At 45.7% G+C, this 23670-nt stretch overlaps 1 protein-coding gene across 14 annotated transcripts in view; it reads right to left on the bottom strand.

Moving 5' to 3' along the window:
* Positions 1-7214: 7214 nt before the first annotated feature.
* Positions 7215-23670, bottom strand: part of LOC146208399 (uncharacterized) — a 104775-nt gene continuing 88319 nt past the window's right edge. For all 14 annotated transcript variants that reach the window (XM_084593192.1, XM_084593207.1, XM_084593224.1 and 11 more), the window contains 4 exons: positions 22557-22851; positions 18318-18937; positions 11556-11782; positions 7215-8631 (listed from right to left, as the gene is read on the bottom strand). In XM_084593192.1, the coding sequence (XP_084449318.1) occupies positions 8618-8631; positions 11556-11782; positions 18318-18937; positions 22557-22851 (1156 nt within the window). In that variant the 3' untranslated portion in view covers positions 7215-8617. The remainder of the gene's footprint in view (positions 8632-11555; positions 11783-18317; positions 18938-22556; positions 22852-23670) is intronic.

Below are 23670 nucleotides of genomic sequence, written 5' to 3'. Positions count from 1 at the left end.
CGATTTTTATTTAATGCGGTTTGAAAAAGTTAAATTCTTTTTTGTCACAAATGGATCACAACCAACTAGCCCGGCAGTTCGTGTTATTCAAGTTTGAAAAGGGGTCCATTTTGTCTGGATCCCCCGCCATGTAGGTATTCTAATAAGATTGGCTGGCTCTTAATGCGTCAATGACATATCCCGTCCATAACTTCAGCTTGTTGGCGATTTCAAGGTTTCAGCGATTCCAGCACATATCAGCCAGGCTACGTGTTGACTTACTAAGTACCGCCAATTATCAACACTTCGCATATAATTTGAACGTCCTGTCATTTAAAACCAAGATGTGCGAGCTTTCAATCGAACAGCGAACCTCCATTCTTTGGATCCCCAACCCAGCGCTTTACCAACTGCGCCACGCCCCGAATTTTTTAAGGCTAATGCTGTTGAATGTGCGCCAGGAACACCATGCAACTAAAGCGATGGTGTACCGTCCAAACACACCGGAAAAAGTGTGATAGATACTGCGCCTTTCCTGTAAACCAACTATAATTAAGGCGAAAAACTTTAATCTGTCGTGGACAAAGTATGTCCCGCTTTTGCGGCGGCTGTCGCGTGGCGTTCCTTTGCGCGCGTTCAAGTGTGGGATCGCAGATGGCAGGAACGCTAGAGAATATGAGACCTGAAGGCGCAGTATCTGTCACACGGCAAGTGTGCGTTTGGATGGTACGTCATTGTACCTGTCACGTGGCGTTCCTTGGCGCGCGTTCAAGTGTGGGATTGCAGATGACAGGAACGCTAGACAAGATGAGACTTCTCAGGCTTTTGACTTTCGCTACTTTAGTCGCTAAAGTCCCTCGTATTTTTTTCCTTTATTGCCTGGCTTTGACACACGACATTACACGAAAGGAAACTCCGATCAAAACATGAAAAAAGACATAATAGGCAATGCGCATGGATGAATGTCAATGTGCAAAAGTTTCACCGCATATTCGCTGTCTTTGTGTGGGGGTCGGTATGGGAGAGGACAAGCCGTACAAACCTCTTCCGTTGTGTTGGTAATGGAGGCCTTGGCTTGTCGCATTTCTGCGGCAGGTAGTTAATCGTTTCTACTTCCTTCGAGACGTGAAGGACCCTTTTTTACGCACTGTGTTACAGATCAGATTAAGCAAACTCCTACCCGATTTTGTTGTTTCTACCGAATACGTAACAGCCCGTGTTGTTGGTTTTCTCAAGGAGGTCGTAGCGGCCTGTAATTTCTTAAGTGCGCGATTCTCACGCGATTATTTAGCTGTAGTAAAGCGCAAAAAAATGTACAAGGTCCTTGAAGACGTAGTTTTTCCTGTGCCACTGTATCGCACCACATACAGTGCCAATCCCGGTAGCGACGTTTTAAAACGCGTAAAGAGAATGCATGTGGCTCCAGGCGCAAAGTCCTTTTTCTTTAGGCTCCACACCGGAACCTTAGAGGTAAAAACCTGGATGGAGGAAAAGGGACTGTACGTTCCCTGGGGTGTGCATTGTTTTTTATGCAGAAAGCCCGAAACTGTCGAGCACGTCTTCTTGGAGTGTTTGGGTGGCGTGTTCTTTTGGGACATACTGCAAAGAACACTAAAAAAAAAAAAAAAAAAAAAAAAGACCTGCCACTAGACCCCCGAGGAATTCGTTTCCTAGCTGTGGAAAATGATGAAGGCGTCCCTTTCGACGCAGTAATGCTGATGGCATTGCACTGTATATGGAAAGCCTGCATGGCAGCGCGACACGCTGACATTGATGCAAGGCCGGCACGCCAGTACTTCTGCGAATCCGTTGCGGCGTTCGTGGCAACCCACAAGAATGTGTACCCGGTGCCCGAATGGGTATCGAGAATTGAGCCCATTATGCACATGAAGGGTTTTTAGCCCCTTTACATCAGTCAAGGTTTGGCTGGAAGTTTCAGCCCATACTGACGCTATGTACTACATTCCTCTCAAGTGTTCTTTCACTTTTGTTGTGTAGCGATGTATGTCTAAGCAGGCAATAAAAAAAAAAAAAAAAAAGGTGCAGTGGTAAGACGCCCGACTACTGTTGCGGAGTACCCGGGTTCGAACCTGACCTCGGCGGCGGCTGCGTTTCGATGGAGGCGAAACGAAGAGGCGTCCGTGTGCTGTGCGATGTCAGCGCACGTTAAAGATCCCCAGGTGGTCGAAATTACTCCGTAACCCTCCACTACGGCTCCTCTTTCTCCCTTTCCACTTTCACTCCCACCTTCCTCCCTTCCCTTACGGCGCGGTTGCGGTGTCCACAGAAAACAAGTGAGACACCGCGCCTTTCGCTTCCTGTAAATAAATCAGTTTTTTTTTTTTTAGGCAGCGGAGGTGGCTCAGCTACAGAGCCAGTAGCAGGCCCGTGCATTTTTTTTTTTCCTTCTTCCTACAGCCACAACAACAACAACATTCGGGCCATGCCACATTATATGAAACGCTCTTCATAATTCTTGTCTACCGTGAGGATGATAGCGGAATTCCACGAGTGACACATACTGCACCTTTCCTTTCCTGTAAACGAATTATAGAATGCCGGTGAACTTTGATGCCTTCAATGAAATGCTGGGTGTGTTCGACAAGGGGCGCGCTATGCAACGTCACGACAGATCACGGCGTCACAAGGTGATTCATGCATATGGACCAACACCGATATGTGACGTAAGCACGATGCGGTGGCGCTTCTGTCGCTAGGCTGGGCCGACCGGGAGTGAAAAGTAGGATTAGCGCCCATAGGAATACATGGAACCGAGTGACTTCAAAGCAGTTTTTTAATTTCACAGGGCATTTATGATGTCGTTATTAGATACAAAGCAACCATGAACATCCTAGAACAGATCGTTAAAGTATGAAACCTCATAACCGAGGCAAAGTAATTTTAAAACACCGCGAAACGTATGGGGGTGCGAGTTGGGAGGGCGACCTTTAGAAACTCATGTAAGCACAACTTACCACATTTTTCTCGTTTCGCACAGCCCCCGAAGTGGTGGCCGGTCGTTAAACGTTGGCCAGAGTTTTGAAGAATTTGTAGAAGTGTGTGACACAGTATGCAGAAGGCGAGTCGCCTCCTGCATACTTTTTTTTTGTGTGTGTGTGAAAATCATGTACCACACGCCGGCATGTTGCATGACAGAAAAAAAAAAAAAGAAAAACTTTCCAAGTGCTAGCGACGTGCATGAGCCGAGTAAGGAAGTAATTGTGCCGTCTAAACATGATTCATTTTGTAAACTGAGAGGAACAAAACGCAAAATAACGGGCATGACGTCATTGCGTTCTGAAAATATCGATCGTGGATAAGCATTGAAGTTAATGCGCATGTAGTTGCGTTGCGATAAATGCATGTGGTGAGCAAGTCGTAAGCAAACATTTTGAGAGCCCGGTGCATGTTGATCGATCGCCATAAGCGCAAATATCTTCGTAGACACGTGCACTGTACAAATCACTCCTGTCTGCACTCAAGCCGAAAACGGACCCGCGACTTCTGAAAGTTATAAACCGCAAAAACACTCGCAGCACTCATACATGCGACGAAGGCTGCAACTGTGCAACACGTTTCCCAGTCCCAAACAAAGACTGCAGTGAAGCAATATTTTTTCACAATATAGCGAAAAGCATGCATGCCAGCTGATGAAGCTTGTGCGCCCCCACATGATTCAAAATAATTATATGCCTCCAATGACTTGTATGCTTGAATGACCTCTGCAGTGAAGCGACTCGAAGAAGAAATCAAATACACAACAATGTTTGCCATACCCAATGGTGGTAGAGCGCCAGCGTCAGTCCGGAGGACTTCCCAATGTGTTCCGGGCGTAGCAAATAAGTCCAGGTGCACAACGCCGTCAATGTACAGCTTTTCATTGTAGCGCTGCTTATCCGATTCCGGCAAGCCTTTCAAGCAGTCCGACATTGCAGCAGCGCACGCTAAATTCCCTTCCAAGTACTGAAAGTCTCATGATTTTCGGGACTGTTCAGAGCTCGATAAACTGACCGCGCACAGTTGCAGACGACAGTGCACCACCAACGCCGTCGCTAGCAGACGCTCCGGAGCTGGAGGCGGCCGCGGTGGTTATCGCCAGCTGCGCCGTCGTCTGCTGCAGTGCGCGATTTCCGTTCGGTCGATATGTTGTCGTACTGCGTTTGACAACGGCTTTTCAAGTGTAATTCTGTCTAGGATGTGTCACTTGAGCGACAGCATTATCACGCTAATTTATCCCATGCGGCAGCATATCAGACTAAACAAAACTTCGCGATTAGCTGCACCAGCTGCAGCTTGCAGCGAGTCTTTTGGGAGAGTCCAGATTCACAACATAGATTATTCGGAGAGTTTTAAACGTAGATTGCGTCCGCAATAACGCTGTATAGACCAACACCGTGTCTACAAACAAAGGGGACGCTCGCGGTGTCGCAGCCGACTGGGGGTGAAAAATAGGGTTAGCGCCCATAGGAATACATGAAACCGAAATATTTCAAAGCAGTTTTGTCATTTCACCGGGCACCTATGACGTCGTTATTCGGCACAGAGTAACCATGAACATCCTAGAACAGATCGCTAAAGTATGGAATCTCATTACCGAGGCGAAGTAGTTGTAAAACCCCGCGAAACGTATGGGGGTGCAAGTTGGGAGGGCAACCCGTAGAAACACACGTAAACAGAACTTACCGCAACGTTTTTCTTGTTTCGCAGGGCACCAGAAGTGGTGGATGGTCATAAATGTTGGCCAGTGCTTTGAAGAAGTGTGTGGCAAAGTATGCTGCGTCATTTCAGAGGCAGTCTACTTTTAAAACTCCCCAAATAACCTGTGTTGTGACTCCGGACACCGCCAAAAGGCTCACTGCAGGCTGGGCGTATATAGCGAATAGGGCAGTTTTTTCTTTACAGCCTGATATGCTGCCACATGGTGTAAATTAGCTTACTACTGTCGCTCAAGTGATAAATCTTAGAATTAAATTTAAAGAGCATTTGTCAAACGCCATACGACAATATGGACAGAACGAGAATCGCGCACTGCAGCAGACGACGGCGCGGCCGCCTCCAGCTCCGGAGAGTCTGCTAGCGGTGTTGCATGTTCGTCTGCAACTGTGCGCGGTCAGTTTGTCGTGCTGCAAACAGTCCCATAGACAGTCAGACTTGCATTACTTGCAAGGGAATGTAGTGTGCGCTGCAGCAATGTAGGACTATGTGAAAAGCTTGTCGAAATCGGATGAACAGCGCTACAATTGAAAGCTGTACATTGACGCCGGTGTGCAGCCGGACACATTAGGAAGTCCTCCAGACTGACGTGGGCCATGCCACCATCGGGCATGGCAAACATTGTAGTGTATTTATTTTTTTGTCCGAGTCGCCTCACTGCAGAGACCGTCCAGGCATACAAGTCCGGCATAGAATTGTTTTGAGTCAGGCGGGTGCGCGCAAGGCGATCAACGGGCATATATATTAGTTAACTAATTTTTTTTTTTATTTTTCCCTGTGGTATCGCTATGGTTCTTATATATCGTTCTGCGCTTTCTGTGCGGGTTTCTCGTCTTTTGTTTTTTTCTTTCCGTACGGCGCAGACCATGCAGTGCTTGCACGGACGTCGGAATATAAAGCCTGTCAAATGTTTTTACGACTTGCTCACCACATTTATGCATCGCGACGCAACTACATATGTATTCATTGCAATACTTATCGCCTCTACCTAGCCACGATGTTTTCAGAACGGAGAAACGCCCGCTATTTTGCGTTTTATTAATCTCAATTTACAAAATGAACCCTGCCTCGTCGGCATCAGTAATTACTGCCTTACGCGGCTCATGCGCGTCGCCCGCACTTGGAATGTTTTTTTTTTTTTACTTCCGCCATGAATTATGATGTTGGGGTGTGCATGGTACATGACGTTCATCAAAAAGAAGAAGAAAAAAAAATGCCGCGTGGGCTACACGCCTCCGAGTTCGTCTGGAAACGCACCGCACATATTTACTGATAAATATGCTTTACAGATGTCAGACGCGAATTGTTCTTGCGTACGTATATTCATGGTCTTAAAATAATGCATCCCTTAAACGATTGGGGGTTAAGTGTTGTAAATGCAGAGGTATGAAGCAGTTTTGGTGACGAGTGCTGAATGACCTGCTTGCCACATCGTTGTCCATTCTGCTATATTTGCAAGAGTCACTTCCCTGCATGTCATTACTTGCTCGGTTTGGCTCTTGGATTTAACGTCCAAAAGCTACTCGACTATGAACGTCGTGGTAGGGGGTTCCAGAAATTTCAACCACCTGGGGTTCTTCAACGTGCACCGACATCGCACAACCCACGGGCGCCTTTGCTTTTCGCCTCCATCGAAAAGCGGCTGCAAAGCCGGGATTTGACCCATCCTTGGGCACAGATGTCGAGCGCCCCAACTACTGCACCACTGCGGTGGGGCTGTTGCACCTGGTACGGTAATGATCGATGTGATCGCACTACCTGTTTACTTTCTTAGCCGAACTGTTCACTGCCATTTGTACGACGCTATGGCAAGCATACATGGTACCAAGCCTCATGATACAATCCGCAAAATAGGCTGAAGACGTCTCAATGGCCGTGAGCAAATTGCTTCTTATGGAAGCCTTAGTATTACAGTGCGTGTACTTTATTTTACCGTGATGGAAGTCCTTCTGCAAATGATGAACTTATGTCACAAATGTGAGATGCCGAGGCTAGAGAGCACAACTGATAAGCAGAGACGGCTGGCCCAGAGTTCAAAGGAACAAGGAATTGAGATTTCCGAATATTCCATAGATACCAATGAACACCTTCAATAATTAAACTGCAGTGCGAAAACTATTCAAAATTTCGAATATTCTCAAAACTATTCTCAAGATAAGTCGGCCTCATGGTGCAGTTAATTGCAATTTCAATCAATGTAATGCTTTTGGCACGGCATGGTGGAGAAAAATCTCATTTGTATTAAAATGGTGCAGTTGACACAGCTTTCCCGCTCCTGCATAAGAAAAATACTTAGAACATGTGTACTTCCATGTGAATCTGTGGGAAGCCAAGCCTACTTTTCGCCCTTGGGTCTGCCGCTGCGGTGTCGGTGAGCAACCCCCTCCCTGCTTTATGAACATGTGTGTCTAAGAGATCTTCATGTACTAGCACATTTTTTTTTTCACCTCCCCAAAGCAATTCCTGAATGTGGATGCTGAGGGATACCACACTACATATAAAGAAATCACAAACAAATAAAATGACCATTGTTAGTTCATCATTTTATTTAACTATACAGTGCACAGAAGTTAGGCATGGTAGACAAGGAAAAACAAAGGGCAAATTGGCTACCTACATTTTTACAGAATAAGTAAAAAAAAAAAAAAAAGGAGAGTATATTCCAATTGTTGCGCTAAAAAATAAACAATAAAGGGGAAATAAAGGCACAGCATAGGTGACTGGTATTTCGCAATCAGCAGCCAGGAGGAGAGAGAGAAAGAAAAAGAAACAAGACACAACAGACTCGCTGCTTTTATTTACAGACATGCTTGAGACCACAAGGCTTCCTTCTGCAAGCACAACAACAAAGCTAAAAGTGGCCCTTGTTACAAGTAGTAGTAGGAGCTTGAAGATCTTGTTGACTATCGCACGAAATGCCAAATGTGTGTGTGCCGGCATTTCAACATGCTGAGAATCCCCTGGGCCGGAGTTGCCCTTGATCTTGTTAAAGAGCACTGGTGTGAATTCAGAAGAGGCTACTCAGAAGGGTGGAGGGGAAAAAAAAAAATGCAGCAGGGAGAATAACCTCGTAAAATGCATTTGGTCTGATAAGTCTGCCTGAACCAACAGGAATATGTCCCAACAGTGTTTATTTTCTCCTCCAAGATTCAGTAAAAGAGCTGCAACAGCTGGACCTAATAAACATGCCATAGTAGTTGGAACATGATGTTATTTATCCCGCATAGCCAAGAAACCACATTGCACACGCACAATTAGTAACTTGGTTATCTTAGAATATCCTAAAAATCCACGGCATCATCAGTCTGCTCGACGCTTTCCGGGGGTTTGCACAGCACGACACCCGCATCTCAAGAAAGGAAGAAAAACAAAACAAACGGCCTCCTTCAATTCAACGCGTCAACAAGACAAGCCTTCCTGTCCCACTCCTCTTGCTGTTGCATCACTCGTGATGCACACCACACAAACACATAAATAATTTCAAAACCTATAGAATCCCAGAGGCAGCAATCCAGTGTTATAAAAACAACGCAAAAAAAAAACCACATCAGGCTATTTGACGTTATCATGTGCCAACAATAAAAGCCATTCATAGTTTTTTTTTTCCTTTGCAGTTGGTTCTGGCAAGGCTAGGCTTTTAAGACACCAGATTTTGCAGGAGAAAGCCTGCAAGGTCAGCTACAGAAGCCGGTAACTCTTTCTCCGAGAGACTCAACAACAATGCTCATCAGTACTTTAGCACGACCAACTGCTGAAGCTCCTAGGCATTTAAAAAAAAAAAAGCAACCAAGAAGGGCGACGAGAAACGAGAGGTTTCGCCCATGAGCTAGTTCTCACAGAGAGGCCCTTGACAACGCTGGAAGCTTGTTGCTAGGAGGGGCAGGCTGGTCACTCAAGACAGGTCGACGATGCAGCCCTGGTCCATTTACGAGAGCAAATCTGCAGAACAGAGGAGAAAGGGGGTTACATTAACTGATTGCCTTGCCCTAAAGATGATAGAAAGCTAATAGAGCTCAAATGAGACCGTGAATCTAATTGAAGCCACAATATGGATATAAGGGGACCCAGCAGAATTAGCAAATAAGCGGAAGAGGCTGAATTGTTTTCCTTTTTTTCTGCGTGCAATTCTGACATGTTTCTCATGAAAATCCGGAAAATTTCCCCACCTCATTTCTCCTCCTTACTGGACCTTTATTTATGGCTGAAGGAAATCAGTCAGAAATGGCAAAAATGAAATACGAACATCACTGACACAGGCTGTTTTCACAAGCAAAACTGCACTAATGTCAAATGTTTGTTGGCAAATCCTTTAAAGTTAAATCACACCACTATGAACTTGACGCCAGCATTCATTGAGCCCGCTGTTTCTTCAATGTCATCAACAATACCATCAAGAGTTTGAATAAATATCAGCTGCCAAGTAGACAGAATTAACATTCCTCTAACATGGCTCTACACTAGTTTCTTCATTCTGCTTGTTTTCCTGTTGGTTTGCACAGCAACTTCGACAAAGTTAAATCAGATGTGAAAAATAACCACAGGTGTTGTTGGCAACTGCAAATGTCATTCAATCGAGATTCCAATACACAAGTCAAAGTGTGTCTCAACCTTGTTACTTTGATGTTGTCACTCCAAAGTTGATATTAATGATGCCTCATTATCTGCCTGAAACTCAAAGGGGAGAAGGAGAGTAGAAGAACCAGCCCAGAACACTGATAGAGTCGTGATTAAGTTTATTATTTGGGCTCGTTCTGCTAGGCTCAGAAGCTGTTTCGAGAAAGGTATTGACATTACTGATGATATATTAATGATGCCTCATTATCTGCCTGAAATTCAAAGGGGAGAAGGAGAGTAGAAGAACCAGCCCAGAACACTGATAGAGTCGTGATTAAGTTTATTATTTGGGCTCGTTCTGCTAGGCTCAGAAGCTGTTTCGAGAAAGGTATTGACATTACTGATGATTGTATTATCTGCACACTGGAAATATATTTCATTTGTAGGGTTTCCAGATCATCTACCCGGCTGTTTTGCATGATGGCATGCCCAACAACAGACCAGTGCACAGAGGGAAAATTACTGCAGCGCCATCTATAAATGCCGCAGCGAAGCGACGGCTGTGAACTGCCAAACGAGGTGGCTGCGGGTATACACAGTGCTTGCGCTTTTACGTTGCTTTTAATTTTTTGCTACCGGGTGCTCATAAAATTCTCCGAAGTTACTTCCAGCCTTACGGCAAGGTTCTGCCCACCTCGCGATGGCAGGTGAAAGAGCAGCATTTAGAAGTGGAGCAGGAGGTTTGGGTAAGGCCACGATACCTTTTTATGAAAAAATGCTACTGCCGTGACTTTCCTAATTTGACGTACATGCCCAATAATATGCCATGTACTAGCAAAAGCCTTACACTATGTAACACGTTATATATACGACTGGTGTCTGCAAAAGTCTGTCACACCCTGCCCCTCACAAAAAGGCGCAATGCAGCAACAGTGAATAAACATGTCACATTTGCGTTCACTCCCCGATGCTTCCGTATTTATTTCGGCAGGGCTAAAGAAGTAGGTAGCTTTAGATCAGCCAAGCTGGACCAATGAGAAAATGCCATGTTTTAATCAACTGTCGACAGTGTGGCACCCGATTCCGTCATGATAAGCAACACCAACCAGTCACAAAATTCCACTTAACGATTTGATGTTGCTTATCATAACAGAGTCGGAACGCAAAGCTGGCAACTGTCCTTAAAAAAAGAACAACATTACCGTACAGCTTCAACTCAGCTGATGTAATGCTAATTCCTTCTTCTGCCCTGCTGAAGGAAGAATAGAGACGTCAGGGGATGAGCGCAAATGCGACGTGTTTACACGGCAGTCGCGGCATTGCATCTGCTAACGAGGTACAGGCAGTTACAGATTTTTACAGACATCACGCGAAGGCAAATTACTGGACAAGCATATGAAATTGTAAAGTCACAGCAGCAGTAGCTTTGCATAGAATGATAGCACACCTTTACCTGAACCATCTGCTCCACTTCTGGACGCTTTGCATGACCCTGCCGCTGTGAGGTGTGCAAGGTAGTTTTACCGCGAGGCTGAAATGAACCTTACACGAGATTTTACGAGCACCCAGTTGCAAAAACTTCAAAGAAACGTAAAAGTGTGAGCGCGACGTATATCCACGGCCGCCTCGTTTGGAGATCCAAAGCCGTTGTTTTGCTGCGGCGCTGATAGAGGTGCTACAGCACTCTCAAAATTGTGGCGTTCAATTTACCTTCCATACTCTGGACTATAGGACAAAGTGATAGTTTTATATTAAAAAACACGTGCAAGCTGAAACACTAATTCTATTTTAGAGGAATATGTGCTAATCAATAGGCAGATATATTGCATATTTTAAAGTTTCTTCTGCAAAAGTTGCAACATCCACTGCCCTATCCATTTTAAATTTTTCTTTTTGCAAACGAACATATTATTATTATTATTATTATTATTATTATCAAATAAAATTTGATAATAAGATATGAAACACTTTGACAAAGCTCATATTATGAAGTGTTTCCGATATGCGATTTTCGGTTAACGAAGTTTTGCCGTAATAATCGTGTCGCTCGTTTTGCTTGTCGTTTCTTCTAAAATTGCCTGTACAACCTTCAAGAAAATGCAAGTAGGCAAAATAAAGTGAACTGCAACGTTTCAGAAATGTGCAATGTCTATGGACGCCCATACTATCGGTTGCTTGGTCACATTCAAACAATGTGCATTCCCACTCGCAGCTTTCGCACGCACTCAGTTTTAAGAATGGTAACGATAAATGCGGGCTTGCTTTTAACTACTAATGGCCGGAACGAAAAGAGCAAAGCGTGCCCTTACCGGTGAACTGCATCTCCTGGGCGGTCTTGGCGCTGTTATTCCTGTTGTCCTCCTCAAACCCGATCAGCGGGTTCCCGGTTGGCACGATGCGGTTGGAGTTGATGTCCCCCGCATTGTGCAGGTTCTCCACCGCCTGACTTCCACTTGTGCTGTTCAGGGTTTCGGGCTTGAGGGGCCGTAGCAAGTCCAGGGCGTCCAGATCGAGCAGGTCGGCCACTTTCTCCGACCTGCAAAAAATGCGTCCCCAACCACTCCTCTTCTTAGACACACCTTTTTACTAACTCTTCCCAAGCTGTTTGCGAGAAACGAAAACGAAGAAACAATGCGACCTGTGAAGAAAGCAATACTATCCGCTGCAGCATTTTAACGTCTTGGGCTCCGAACCTACTAGCCCTGTGAGCACTCTTCTTATAAGAAAAAAAGAAAATGATCACGAATTTCCAATGATACTTGATATATGTGTAAGTATGGGTGCACAAACGTCTGATAAAAATGCAAGCAACCTATGCACTGATCGCAGTGCCTATATATTCACATGGATTGATAAATACAGGCTTGCTTGTAACTGCCAGAGGCCGGAATTATAACGGCAAGAGCCGTACCTAACATGACCTATCAGAATAATTTAGAACACTTAATCCTGAAGCTGAAGACTAGAAATGTTCTACTGACGGAATGCAGGAAGACCTTCCAAAAGAATAACTGTACAGTCAAACCCACTTATAACAGTACCGCTTCAAACAATATATTGGATATAACAATGGACTTCTGTGGCACCATCAGTATGGTAAAATAAACTGCTTACAGCAATGTTGCCATAGCGTATTATTAGCTACAAGAAACAATTATGATCATTGACGGCCAACCTTTTATAGAAAAAAAAAAAAAAAATGCTACAAACACACCAGCCAAACCACACGCACAACGCGAAAGCATGTGCATGAGGAACTGTCGAAGCCAAGCGATGGATCAACTCGGTGCTGTAGAGGTTAAAAATCCACGTGATTACACACACAGAAGTTGTGGACTCCAGGGACACTATGTGCCACGGTGTCGCAGGACAGGAGAAACGACTGACACTTTCCAATGCCTCCTTTAGTGGAGGAGTCCATTATTAATGTTTCAGAGGTTGTGTTTCTCATAAAAAAACTGCGCCGCCAATGCATCTCTACATAGTCCACATGTGCCATTCCTAACTCTGTCATCAGTCACTAAGGTGTACACACCTTGCAAGCACGTTTCTATACTAGTTTCCACTGTCGTTCAGTCAGGTCCTGCAAATTCATCAGATTTCTGTCGCAGTGGGGAGTCTGTGTGAACCTGCCACCTGCCGACTGCGGCAGGTGGTGCTTACACAATTCTTTCCACCTTCCAGTTTGGCGGGTAAGAAAGTGAAGAGAGGAAAACTGTTCTTTAAACTCCAGTGGCCGACTAAGAAAAATAAATCAGGTGAAACAGAAATTGAATAATAACGCATCAGAATCACAATAGACTGGCGAGTGAAAGAAAAATGCTACCACATTTCTTCCGAATCAATCCAATTCACTGCTCTTTCAAGGGAGTGTCATTTTTCTGCTGCATTCTGAAGACTACAGCAGAGCATCTATTATGTGTCCTCGGTTTTATGCAGACACATTCAAATATATATATGTATTGCTACTAAAGTCATAGAAGATGCAATGTGCACCCAATGACTGGTACAAATTAATCTCTCATGATAAAACAGGTAATTTTAGTGCTGAGTGTTGCGTGATACTAAGCAACAAGGCTCGGAGCTCTATGCATATGACCTATGACCATTGCTATGACAAGGCCTTCGTTGGCTACTTTTCCATGTGCTTTCATGTCGAAGACCTTGCAGACAATAATTATATTTCGATTTTAGGTTTCATTTGATTTATGGGTTTAACACCCAAAGTGACTCAAGGCTATGAGAGATGCTGTAGCGGAGGACTCCGTAAATTTTAATCGCCTGAGGTGCCTTACCGTGCACTGACATCGCACAGCACACGGGCAGCCTTCATCGAAAAGCGGCTGCCACGGCCGGCGTTTGATCCCACATCGTTGGGCATATCGGTGGGGCATATCTTGATTTTAGCGTGAGGTTACTTTATGATAGTAAACTGCAGAGAAGGTTAGACCTTTTATGGTAACTGCGATGTGAAGCACGCTAAGCCTAGCAATAACAGGGCACACGGTGCACTACTACAGAACATGTACCGTTGGAGCTCGAGCCTGGTGGGCAGTACATTGTTGCAAAAGAATGCGTTATTAGCTTGAGCGCATTCCATACTGACTTTTATGCATTGAAACGTTTTATCCTCTCTCGTGCGAACGTGAAACACGCAAAACGAGTCAGTGGCCCTGGGGCGCCATAATTCACGGTACCAGGCAGTGTCCGGCACACAGAACGATGTGTCCGTGGTTTTACAGTGTCTCAGGCGAAATTTACGATATGGGAAAAGTTATGCATGCACAGAATTTTTTTCGGCAGACACTGTTCTTAACGCATAAGCCCCATCGTGAAGAAGAGCCAATATCTGGTGTGGTGTCACTTTGCCACCTGCTAACACCATGGCAGGTGGTAGTTCCCCTTTCCAGCAATAAGGGGGAGGAGGGAGAGGCTAGAAGGTGGCTACTACGGAGAGAACACGAAGAATAAAAATGAGCAAGAATGACTCAGCAAAATTGAAGCAATTACAGTAGAGCCCTGCTGATATGTTTTTCAAGCGACGAAAAAGAAAAACGCAAAAGCGAGGAAACGTGACAGTCGGGTAATAACCACAATAAGAAAACTGACACATGGACAAACTCAACACATGTTTATTGCTGCGCTTGCGCTTGAAAAGAAAAGAAAAAAAGAAAAACGCTGAGCATTGTGTGCTGCATTTCCTCGTCCCCAGAAAGTACAATGCACTTCTCCAGAACAACCAACGTAAAGACTGGTTCCGGCAGCGGCTTACTTCTTGTCCATCGTCACTTTTGTACATACCGACACACTCGGCCATGATCTGGTGAACCGTCAGAACCGCGGAGGCCATAGCAGCACTGTCCATATTAAACGTAATTGATTGAATATTTAGGGGAATCCCCCAAGGTGGAGTAGATTTGTGATAAGTATATGCAAGTAATTACCCCTTTTTAATTAAACATAGTTCGCAAGAATGAGACTGCATGATCCCGTTCGAGCCAAGCACGAAGGCAAGCGATCAAGACGAAGCGCGAAGCACATGACGTTGCCGGCAGCACAAAAGGACTTAAATAAGCAAATGCATAAAAAAAAAAAGCATAGCAACTGCTACTTATGTTGCAGTGTACCCAAACGCTTCTACTCTACACAACATGCAAATGCTCCACCGCACAGTGTGGGCGAACCTTTGAAAGCTCCAGGCCAGGCCAAGTCTAGCCAAGCTGCCTTAAAGGGACACTAAAGAGAGAAAGGAAGTGGGTTTGCATCGATAGAATGCCAGTTCCTGATTAAAAAAAAACCACTCTTACTGAAAACAGAGCTGTTATAAGGTAGTAAAGAAGAATAACAGAAATACAGGTATCGCCACCACAGCCAAACGGCCGAGGCTCGCAACTACAAATCACGTGACGCGCTAGGGATCCCGGAGGCTGACAAATGCGAATTACGTTGCATGTTTGAATGCGGTAGTACGTTTTTTCTCAAACATGATAACACGCTTTTATCATACGTAAACGACGGCGAAAAGACAACGTAAATGTTGCAAGGCAAATACAAAAATATACTTGGAGGCGCCACAGGCGCCCACTTCAGTTTTGGTTATGTTTCGGCTCAGGCATTTCGTGCGCACTCGGATAGTTTGTTTGAACCTGCAGCGCCTGAATTACGAGCTTGGAGCAGCAGATGCGCCTTGATGGTTCCCATTTGAGCATTCGGAGGTACAAGCGAGCGAAATCCGCTACCGCCGACACACTCCTTCAATCACACTTCAGCGCCAACATATCGCCGCCGTTGCCGCTTCGACCAACGCTAATAGAACTCTGCGACCTGACCGCTTGACTGCAGCTACGTACGCCACGAAAAGCATACATATGCTAAGTACCGAAGGAAAAAGGCATTATCATTCAATTTTTCACTAAATCATGGCACATCTGACCAACATATACTGCGTCAACAAGACCTTCAACGTGCTATTTGCAGGCGTCGTAAACAAAAGGGGCATACTTGCCGCTCATACCAAGGAGAGCGTCGATATATTGCGCTCGTCGCCCGGCGAAAAAAAGAGCCTCGGGTAAAAAGTAAAAACTAAAAATAACGAAGCACCAGAAATACATCACAAAAGGTTAAAAAAAAAAACGATTTGTTAAAAAAGAAAATAAATAAACCACCAGAATCGGTAAGACTCGAACTCGCTACTGCTTGCTCCGTAACGTACGACGCTAACCGCTCGGCTACGCCGCGCCACAGGAGCCTTAGAAATATTTCTGGTTTTTATGTCATGGCCCCATTTACAATAAAGTGTTTCTGCTGCCGGTCTAAAAATTACAACTTCTTGATCATCGGCGCATGCTGCCTGCTCTCACGTCTTGCAACTAATGTTCTGGATGCCTATGCGCACTATGTTGTGCACTGGATCCATTTTAACATGTGGAATTTCACAGCGCTGGCAAATTTAGTGACGCCGGCACTTCAGTCATGTTCTGCTACCGTGGACGTAATTTTCGCTGAACACGGAGCTGTAGCACAAACCTTGAAGGAAAGAAGTGCGACGAAGCTTCAAAACTGACAAGCGCAGCAGCGAGGACACTATTTTGCTGGTAACTAAATCTTATTTGTATGTAAACATGTCAGGAAGCGTTGCGATGACCGAGGGCTCGGTTTGTTTATACACAGTGCAAGAAGGAGCGCAAAAGTTTGAGAAACATGTAAAGTATTGTGCATTACAAGCGCTCTATGTTTTTGTTTTTCTTCCTTTATGGGCCCATCGCTCGCTAAATTACTCTCTTCATCGTTTTATTTATTTCGGCTGAGGCCGTCATTGCGAGTACGCTGTTGCCAAGTTGGCCCTTGAGGGATGCGACGCCGCGGGCCGCGCCGGCTCGCTAGCTATCACGGAGTCTCCGCTTACGTCATAGTGTGCGTCACTCAACTCCAACTACGTAGTTGGAGGCCACGGTTTGAATTCGACCGGCGGGAACAAGAAAAAACCTCAACTTCTTATCGCAATATCTCAGCAATTATTCGATTTTTTGCTGCCGGATATGCGGCGACAGTGTCACCAAATGTAGTTTATTAGATTTTCATACCATCTTTGGCTGTCTTTAGTGTCCCTTTAAAGGCCCACTGTCCACCCTCCGGTCGAAAATATTTTCTTCCCCGGTGACTGTGAGACTTCGTCCCCAGAACGCAATTCCGCAAAATGTTTTTGAAAAGAGTAACTAATAACGCAGTTACAGCCACCGCAATCACCCGATTCTGTCATGCTTCTCTCCTTCCGTTCCCTCGCAAAGGTTTTTCACTCTCCTGCCCGAGGTCGTCTAGCCTCCGCAAGACAAATTCCCCTTCCTCCTCCGCGTTGGGCGGGAGGTGGGGCGTGGCATTCCGCGAGCGCGAAAAAGAAAAAAAAAAAAAAAAAAAAAAAAAAAAGAAAAAAAGGCCGAGGGAGCGCGCGCCGCTGGATTCAGTCTGGCCGTGGCGAGAGAAAAGCGCGCAGCGAGCGGTAGACACCCACCCTTCTCCCGTCAGTCAGCGAGACGAACCAATGGACGTCGTTCGCGGTAACTACGTCATTATTGTGGCCCGGCCAGCGCAGGAAGCGGGGAAGCTGGCTTCCCACAGGAGAGCATGAGAGAGCTTTGAATTGTATTTTCGACGCTTTTCGGCGCGCGTGTCACTGTAGCATTTTGCACAGACTATCTCCGGCACCTGATTGAAACACTGGGCTCCTTTGCTTAAAAGGGCCTTCCCTGGACAGTGGCCCTTTAAAAGTAAACATGGCCGCCGGCACTTTTCACTCGGACCAGCTTTTGGCAACCGTTCCCAAACTATCATGCAAAAATGTGCAAAGTTACGACGTAAAAGCTTGGTTTCTAGTGCATAGAACTCTATAAAGCTATGCCAAGACTCGCCCACACCAATGTAACAGCTGGGAAAACGCAGCACCCGGGAACACAACAGCAGGGTTCTACTGTAAAAGCAAACAGAAGACCTAATGATAATGGAGTATCATTGCATAATTTTCTTTTTTCTTTACTTTTTTTTTTTTATAAGTGTCGACTGTCAAGTTTAGAGGTTCTGGCCTTATACAAGTACATGCGGTGTGCTACTAGAAATGCGAGAATGTTGGAAAGCTGCTGCATGCTTTTTTCCCTATTGCATAGTGACGCCTGTCTTGTCAATTTTAAACTATCTGCTTCAGTGCCAAACTTAGGCACACGTAAGGACAGAAAAACTGTACTTGTGCACCCCGGCATTTTGTTTTTCCGACCAATGCGCTTTTCTGCTGTTACACGCTGATTTAGTGTCGTGATTTGTTACCTCTCAGTGTTTTCATAGCCACTGGCGTAACGCAGCTAAACAATTCATTGCTGTGGGCCTGTCAAGCCACCTATTCCCAGTTCTTCTTTGGTCACCTTCTTTCAGCAGCACACATATCCAAATAATTATTTGACAATTCCCGACGATAAGCAGCCGCATGTAACTCGAAAGCTTCTTTGGAGAGAAAGATTGTACCACTGTTTTTAACGTAACATCAAATCTGGGAAAAATGAACGGACTGCAAAGGTGGCGCTCACCCTACACCGTTGATGATGTCCCCTCCACCATTGGTGGTGAGGTGCGAGCTGTAGCCGTTGGTGCATGGGGGGGCTGCTGTCCCTTCGCTGGTCACGGAGGGAGGGGAGAAGCACTTGCCTTGCGGCGGAGACTGGTCCATGGGCTCCTCCGCTGGCGCCGAGCCTTCATCACCCTGAGGGCCGCCACTGCCCACACTGCTGCTGCTGCTGTCCGCCACCACGACAACAATTGGTTCCCTACCATTCACACAGTTCTCCTCCGGCGAACCAGCCGCCGGCACTATATTTACTAGAGACCCCTCCCCGCTGCCCCCCTCTTCCTTGGGCTGCACTTGTGGCGGCTGATCGCGAAGCTCTTGCTGCTGCTGCTCTCCCTGTGGCTGCTGCTGCTCACCGACCTGCGCTGTATCTAGCGTAGTACCACTTTCCGGCTGAGCTGAAGCCCTGCTACTTTTGTCATCGGATGACTTGCTCTGCGGCTGGGGCGATGATCGACCCGATAAGGATGGTGAGCTGTCCCTTTCCGGAGATGCCTGGGCGTCGCCAGTCTTGCTGTTGGCGGGGGAGCCCGGGTCCTTGGCCCCTCTCCTCCGTGTCCGACTCATGATCTCCTCCACTCTCTGGGGCATTTTTTGAAAGAGAGAAGCAAAAACGAGCCAAAATAACAGTAAGAACTGAGATCAGACACAAACAACATTGAAATAAATAAATAAATAAATCGATCAATCAATAATCAATCATTCAATAAATAAGCAAATATATGAATGAATTAATGAATGAATAAATAAATCAAATTAACAGCGAGAAACCACCTGCTGCACAGCCTACCAGACCTGGTGATTTGCACAACCCTCACTAACTGTTGTGACCTACTATAAGTGACCAAAAGAACACAAAACAGTGTGCAGGGCCCCGCCTATTTTCGGTTGCTTGGTTTGTAGGGTTTAAAGTCCCAAAACGACTCAGGCTATGAGAGACGCCGTAGTAGAGGACTCCGGAAATTTCGACTACCTGGGGTTCTCGTGCACTGATCGCACAGCACACGGGCGCTTTGCTTTTCGCCTCCAGTGAAAAGCGGCCGCCAAGGCCGAGATTCGATCCCGCTTTTTTGGGCACAGTAGTCGAGCGCCATAACCACAGCGCCACCCAGCGGGGCCCACTTATTTTTACAGCCCATTGTGTGGTTTGAAATACCAAACACCAAATATGCACACTTGAAAGTTGTTGATTTGGCCTTTCTACAATGCATATTTACAGAGTGACGTTGTTACACAAAATCATGTATACCTGTTCTACATCACCAAATACACAATGGCGTCTGTATTTGATGCATAAGAAGTTCAATAGACATCATTAAAATCTTATTTCAAGTCATTACAATCGAAGCAAACACTTCTAGAAACTTGGATTTAAGGGGGGACATGGGTCTTGAGCAAAATTTTCTTAATATTTGTCCTGTCAGTATGAAATTTGCAGGGTTTATGTAAATTCTTGTGCTGGTTTCAAATATGTTGTTAGTTTTCTTCTACATAAATTTGCTGAGTAGTTACAGCAACTTTGCTGTTCCAGACTTGCGGGAAGCTTGTAAAAATATCTACTGAAGGGAAATTGCTAAAATGCACATGGATCTGTCCCTGAATGTCTAAGGAACACAATAAAACAAGTTTTGTGCTCCTGCCTTACTACAAGCCAAAGTTATGGAAGTTTTAAGTTTCAGCTTCACAAGTGCAACCACCCCCTTTCTACATCTTTATATGTTTAAAAATTTTTCATGCAGTTGAGACCTTGTATAATAGCTTTATTGTGTTCCTTTAACACTCACGAGCCAGTAAAAATAAAAATCATTACAATCTAACGAGTAGGAGAGCCACAATGCCACCCGCAAAATAGAAGGGTAGGCAAAATTTTCATTTTGAGAAAAATGGAAAAAACGAATTGCAATGTCAAACACTAATTTAATCAAACAAAAACTGTAGAAATGCAGGCCACTGTGGCCTAGAAGGCTCGTGGACAGTAATCTGCATTGGGTTTGCCTTTCTGCTTTCGTTTTGCTGCAGTCTGAAGAGCTGCAGAGGAAGCACGCTTCCTCTCTGCTCTCATTCACTGGTGCAATGCACACGTTTACAATTTAAAATGGCTATAAACCTCCAGGAATGTAGTCTGCTTGCTTTCCAACGTCCAAGTGTCGCCTCTTTCATTTTGATTTGCAGTTGCAGCACATTCAGTTGTCACTTTTTCGTTTCGTTTTTTTTTTTTTTTTTAACGTACGTCGTTACGTCCTCGCATCAAGACCGCGGTGAGGAACGTTTATTGTGGAAAAGAAATGTAATTTGGAGCTGTTTGCTGCTTCCCAGTGCTCTGCATTGCACTGGAAGCAAGTGAATTCCCAAAGGACTATGAACGAGGTCCGATCGGCGCAAACGCGCGGCGAGCTCTACGAAGACGACGTGTCCCGCAGTTTACGCATTGGAGAATAAGTTTGACGGCGATTCCTTATCCTCGTTCACTTTTTAAATGCCAATACCGCCGCCGTATGTTTTACGCTTCGCCAATCTCGGCAAACTGTTTAGATCTGACGATCGTGAACTCCGCATCGCCAAGCGGACTGTCCGCCGCGCTGCCGTCATCGTTACGAACACAATCCGTCTACCGCTTCGTTGCTGGAGTTGGCGCGAGTTCAAGCTTTTCCTGTTTTGAGCTTATCTTTCTGCTCATCTGCGGCCAGCGTTATCACTGTCGCGGCGGGTGCGACCGCTGGCAGTAGCAGTCCCCCGTGCTGGGGAACACGCTAGGCCTACTTCAGGCTCGTACACACGATCGTTCGGCGCACGATTTCCGTCGGCCTGAGCGCGCACAGCCGGGGCAGGGCATCACTTGAGATGATTATTCAACTATTTTTTTCACTTTTTTGACAAATTCTTGCCATGAACGCACCTCGCGGTTCGGAACCAAGCGCGGCCGGCGTCACATCTCCGCCGTCTCCCCGCGGCTCGGGCGCGCCGAGCAGACGCCGTCAGCCAGCTCCACCAATGCGGGGACGCCTTATCGTCACGTGCACCCCGAAAGCCAATGGGATTGCAAATGCCACGTTTTCTTTTTTGCTATTTTTTATGCGGCCAATGGGCGAATGTAAACAGCAGAGGCGGCAATTTGAAGACGAAAGGCGGCTCTTTCGAATGAGACCAAGATGGCTACCGTGCCGCGCACAAAATGGGAGCTACGCCTCGCGGAAAATGGTTGTTTCGGGGGTCGTTTTCGGCCCAAATTTGGGCGACATCGATTATATAAATTGGCATTGTGACTAAAATACCGACCCTAGAGATGAAAAACTTAGCAGATAGGTAGATAAAGAGCTACTGATTTCGAAAATCACATTTTCTAAAAAGTGATTTTTTCGCGATTTTTTGGTCCGCAAGACCCGTGTCCCCCCTTAAGGTCTAAAATCAACCCTAGCTGTGGCCAAACTTTCAGAAAGGCATTCTTCTGCAGGAAAGCTGCAGCCACAATGAAAGAATCTCTCTTTTAACTGGCCAACAGAGCATGTGCAAGGAATAACTAACACACACCAGGGTACCTTCCAACAAATATTCCTAGTGATACTAATATATCTTTCTTTCTTTACTGAGATGATTTTAGGTGTCTCTTTACAAAGCATAGAAGATTACGTTTTCAACCTACATGAGAAATTCCTTCCTCAAATACCAGTGCAAACAAAAGTAACGTAAAGAGTTGGGTAGTTATATGCGTTTTATGGCGCATAAGCAACTGCGGCTATCATCCGCCAAACACAAGGTTAGATGGTCCGTTATGTTAACTGCCCAGATATTATGATACCTATGTTTGACTTAAATCCCGGGCATTCTTCAGAAAGATGAAGATGGGCCCAGCACAGATGCGAGCATTGGTCCTGTCTTATACCCTGACCGTGCCTTGCCTTCGCACTCTTTTGTGCCATGAAGTCTATGAGCCAAAACTTTCCTCCTCGACAGCACATATAATCCACAATAATTACCTTTTCTTCTCACACAATCCACTATTAATTACTCAATTACTCCTGCATGTATAATCCACCAGTAATTTACTCCCTTATTATAACCCACCATAACTACATTTTCCCTTTTGCTTAATTACTTAATACTTAATTACTGCTACAACTATAATCCACAATTACTCATTTAACTGCTCCTGCACCTATAATCCACCAGTAAGTATCCCCTTGTTGTAATCCATCACAATTACCTTTTTCCTCTCTGCCCGTTCGGCCTCCTCCCGCTTGAGTCGTTCCTCAAGCTCCTTGCGCTGTCTCTCGGCTTCCTCGCGTGCCTTGCGCTCCTGCTCCTCACGCTCCGCCTTCTGCTGAGCCTCCTGCTCTCGCCGTTCCCGCTCCTCGGCCTCCCGCTTTTGCTGCTCCTCAATGGCCCGCTGGAGCTTCTCTTCTTCCTGGCGGCGGAACTCTTCCGCCAGGCGGAGCTGCTCCTCCTCCGCCCGCCGCTGCTCCTCTTCCTCCTGCCGGAGCCGCTCTTCTTCCTGGCGCCTGCAACCAGAGGGAGGTATGCATGCGTCAATGCAGTGTAAAATAGCACGACAGACATGCATTTCTCCCACCGTAAAAACAAAACCGCTTGAAGAAGGTAAGATGACCCAATGCCAATCTGGATGCATAATGTGGCTGTAGGAAAACGTGCAGGCTGGTTAGGCTGAGGAGAGCTTCATTACAGCCGAGAGCCGAATATCACGGATAGCTCCGCTGGCAAGTGGGGCAGTGCTTTATGTTTTTCGGCACAATGGAAAGCTTACTGTTTAAAATGGCAGACTCCATAAAGGTTTTGAAAGGTCCACTTTATCAGGTTTAACGTTTCAAAGTAACTTAGGCTATGAGAGACGGCATTAGTGGAGGGCTCCAGAAATTTCGACTGCTTAGGGTTCTTTAACATGCACTGACATCGCACAGCACCTTGCTTTTCACCTCCGTCAAAAAGCGGCCACTGCGGCCGGGATTCGATCCCGCATCCTTGGGCCCAGCACTCGAGTACCTTAACCACTGTGCCAACGTAACAGGGGACCTCGAGGGTTTTCCTTGGGCACAACAGTCGAGTACCTTAACCACTGTGCCAACAGGGGACCTTGAGGGTTTTCTTAGAAACGCTCGAGAAAAAGTGTATCAACTTTTTTTCGAGAACTTTATATAGGCCAATGATAGAAACTAAACTTGAATCCCGCTACAACGAAATCGGCGGGGCGTACAAAAAATTTCTTTGTCAAGAATTTGCAGACAGCTTGAGTGGAGGTCCTTCCCATTGGAGAGGGTAGGACAAAAACTCTTCTTACCATCAACAAATTCGAAACACTGGCT

Source organism: Amblyomma maculatum, chromosome 1 (assembly GCF_055883805.1).
Source record: "Amblyomma maculatum isolate TAMU_Amacu chromosome 1, ASM5588380v1, whole genome shotgun sequence".
In the NCBI taxonomy this organism is placed as follows: domain Eukaryota; kingdom Metazoa; phylum Arthropoda; class Arachnida; order Ixodida; family Ixodidae; genus Amblyomma; species Amblyomma maculatum.
Note: the sequence above shows the minus strand (reverse complement) of the source record. Positions and strands in the feature narration are given on the sequence as shown.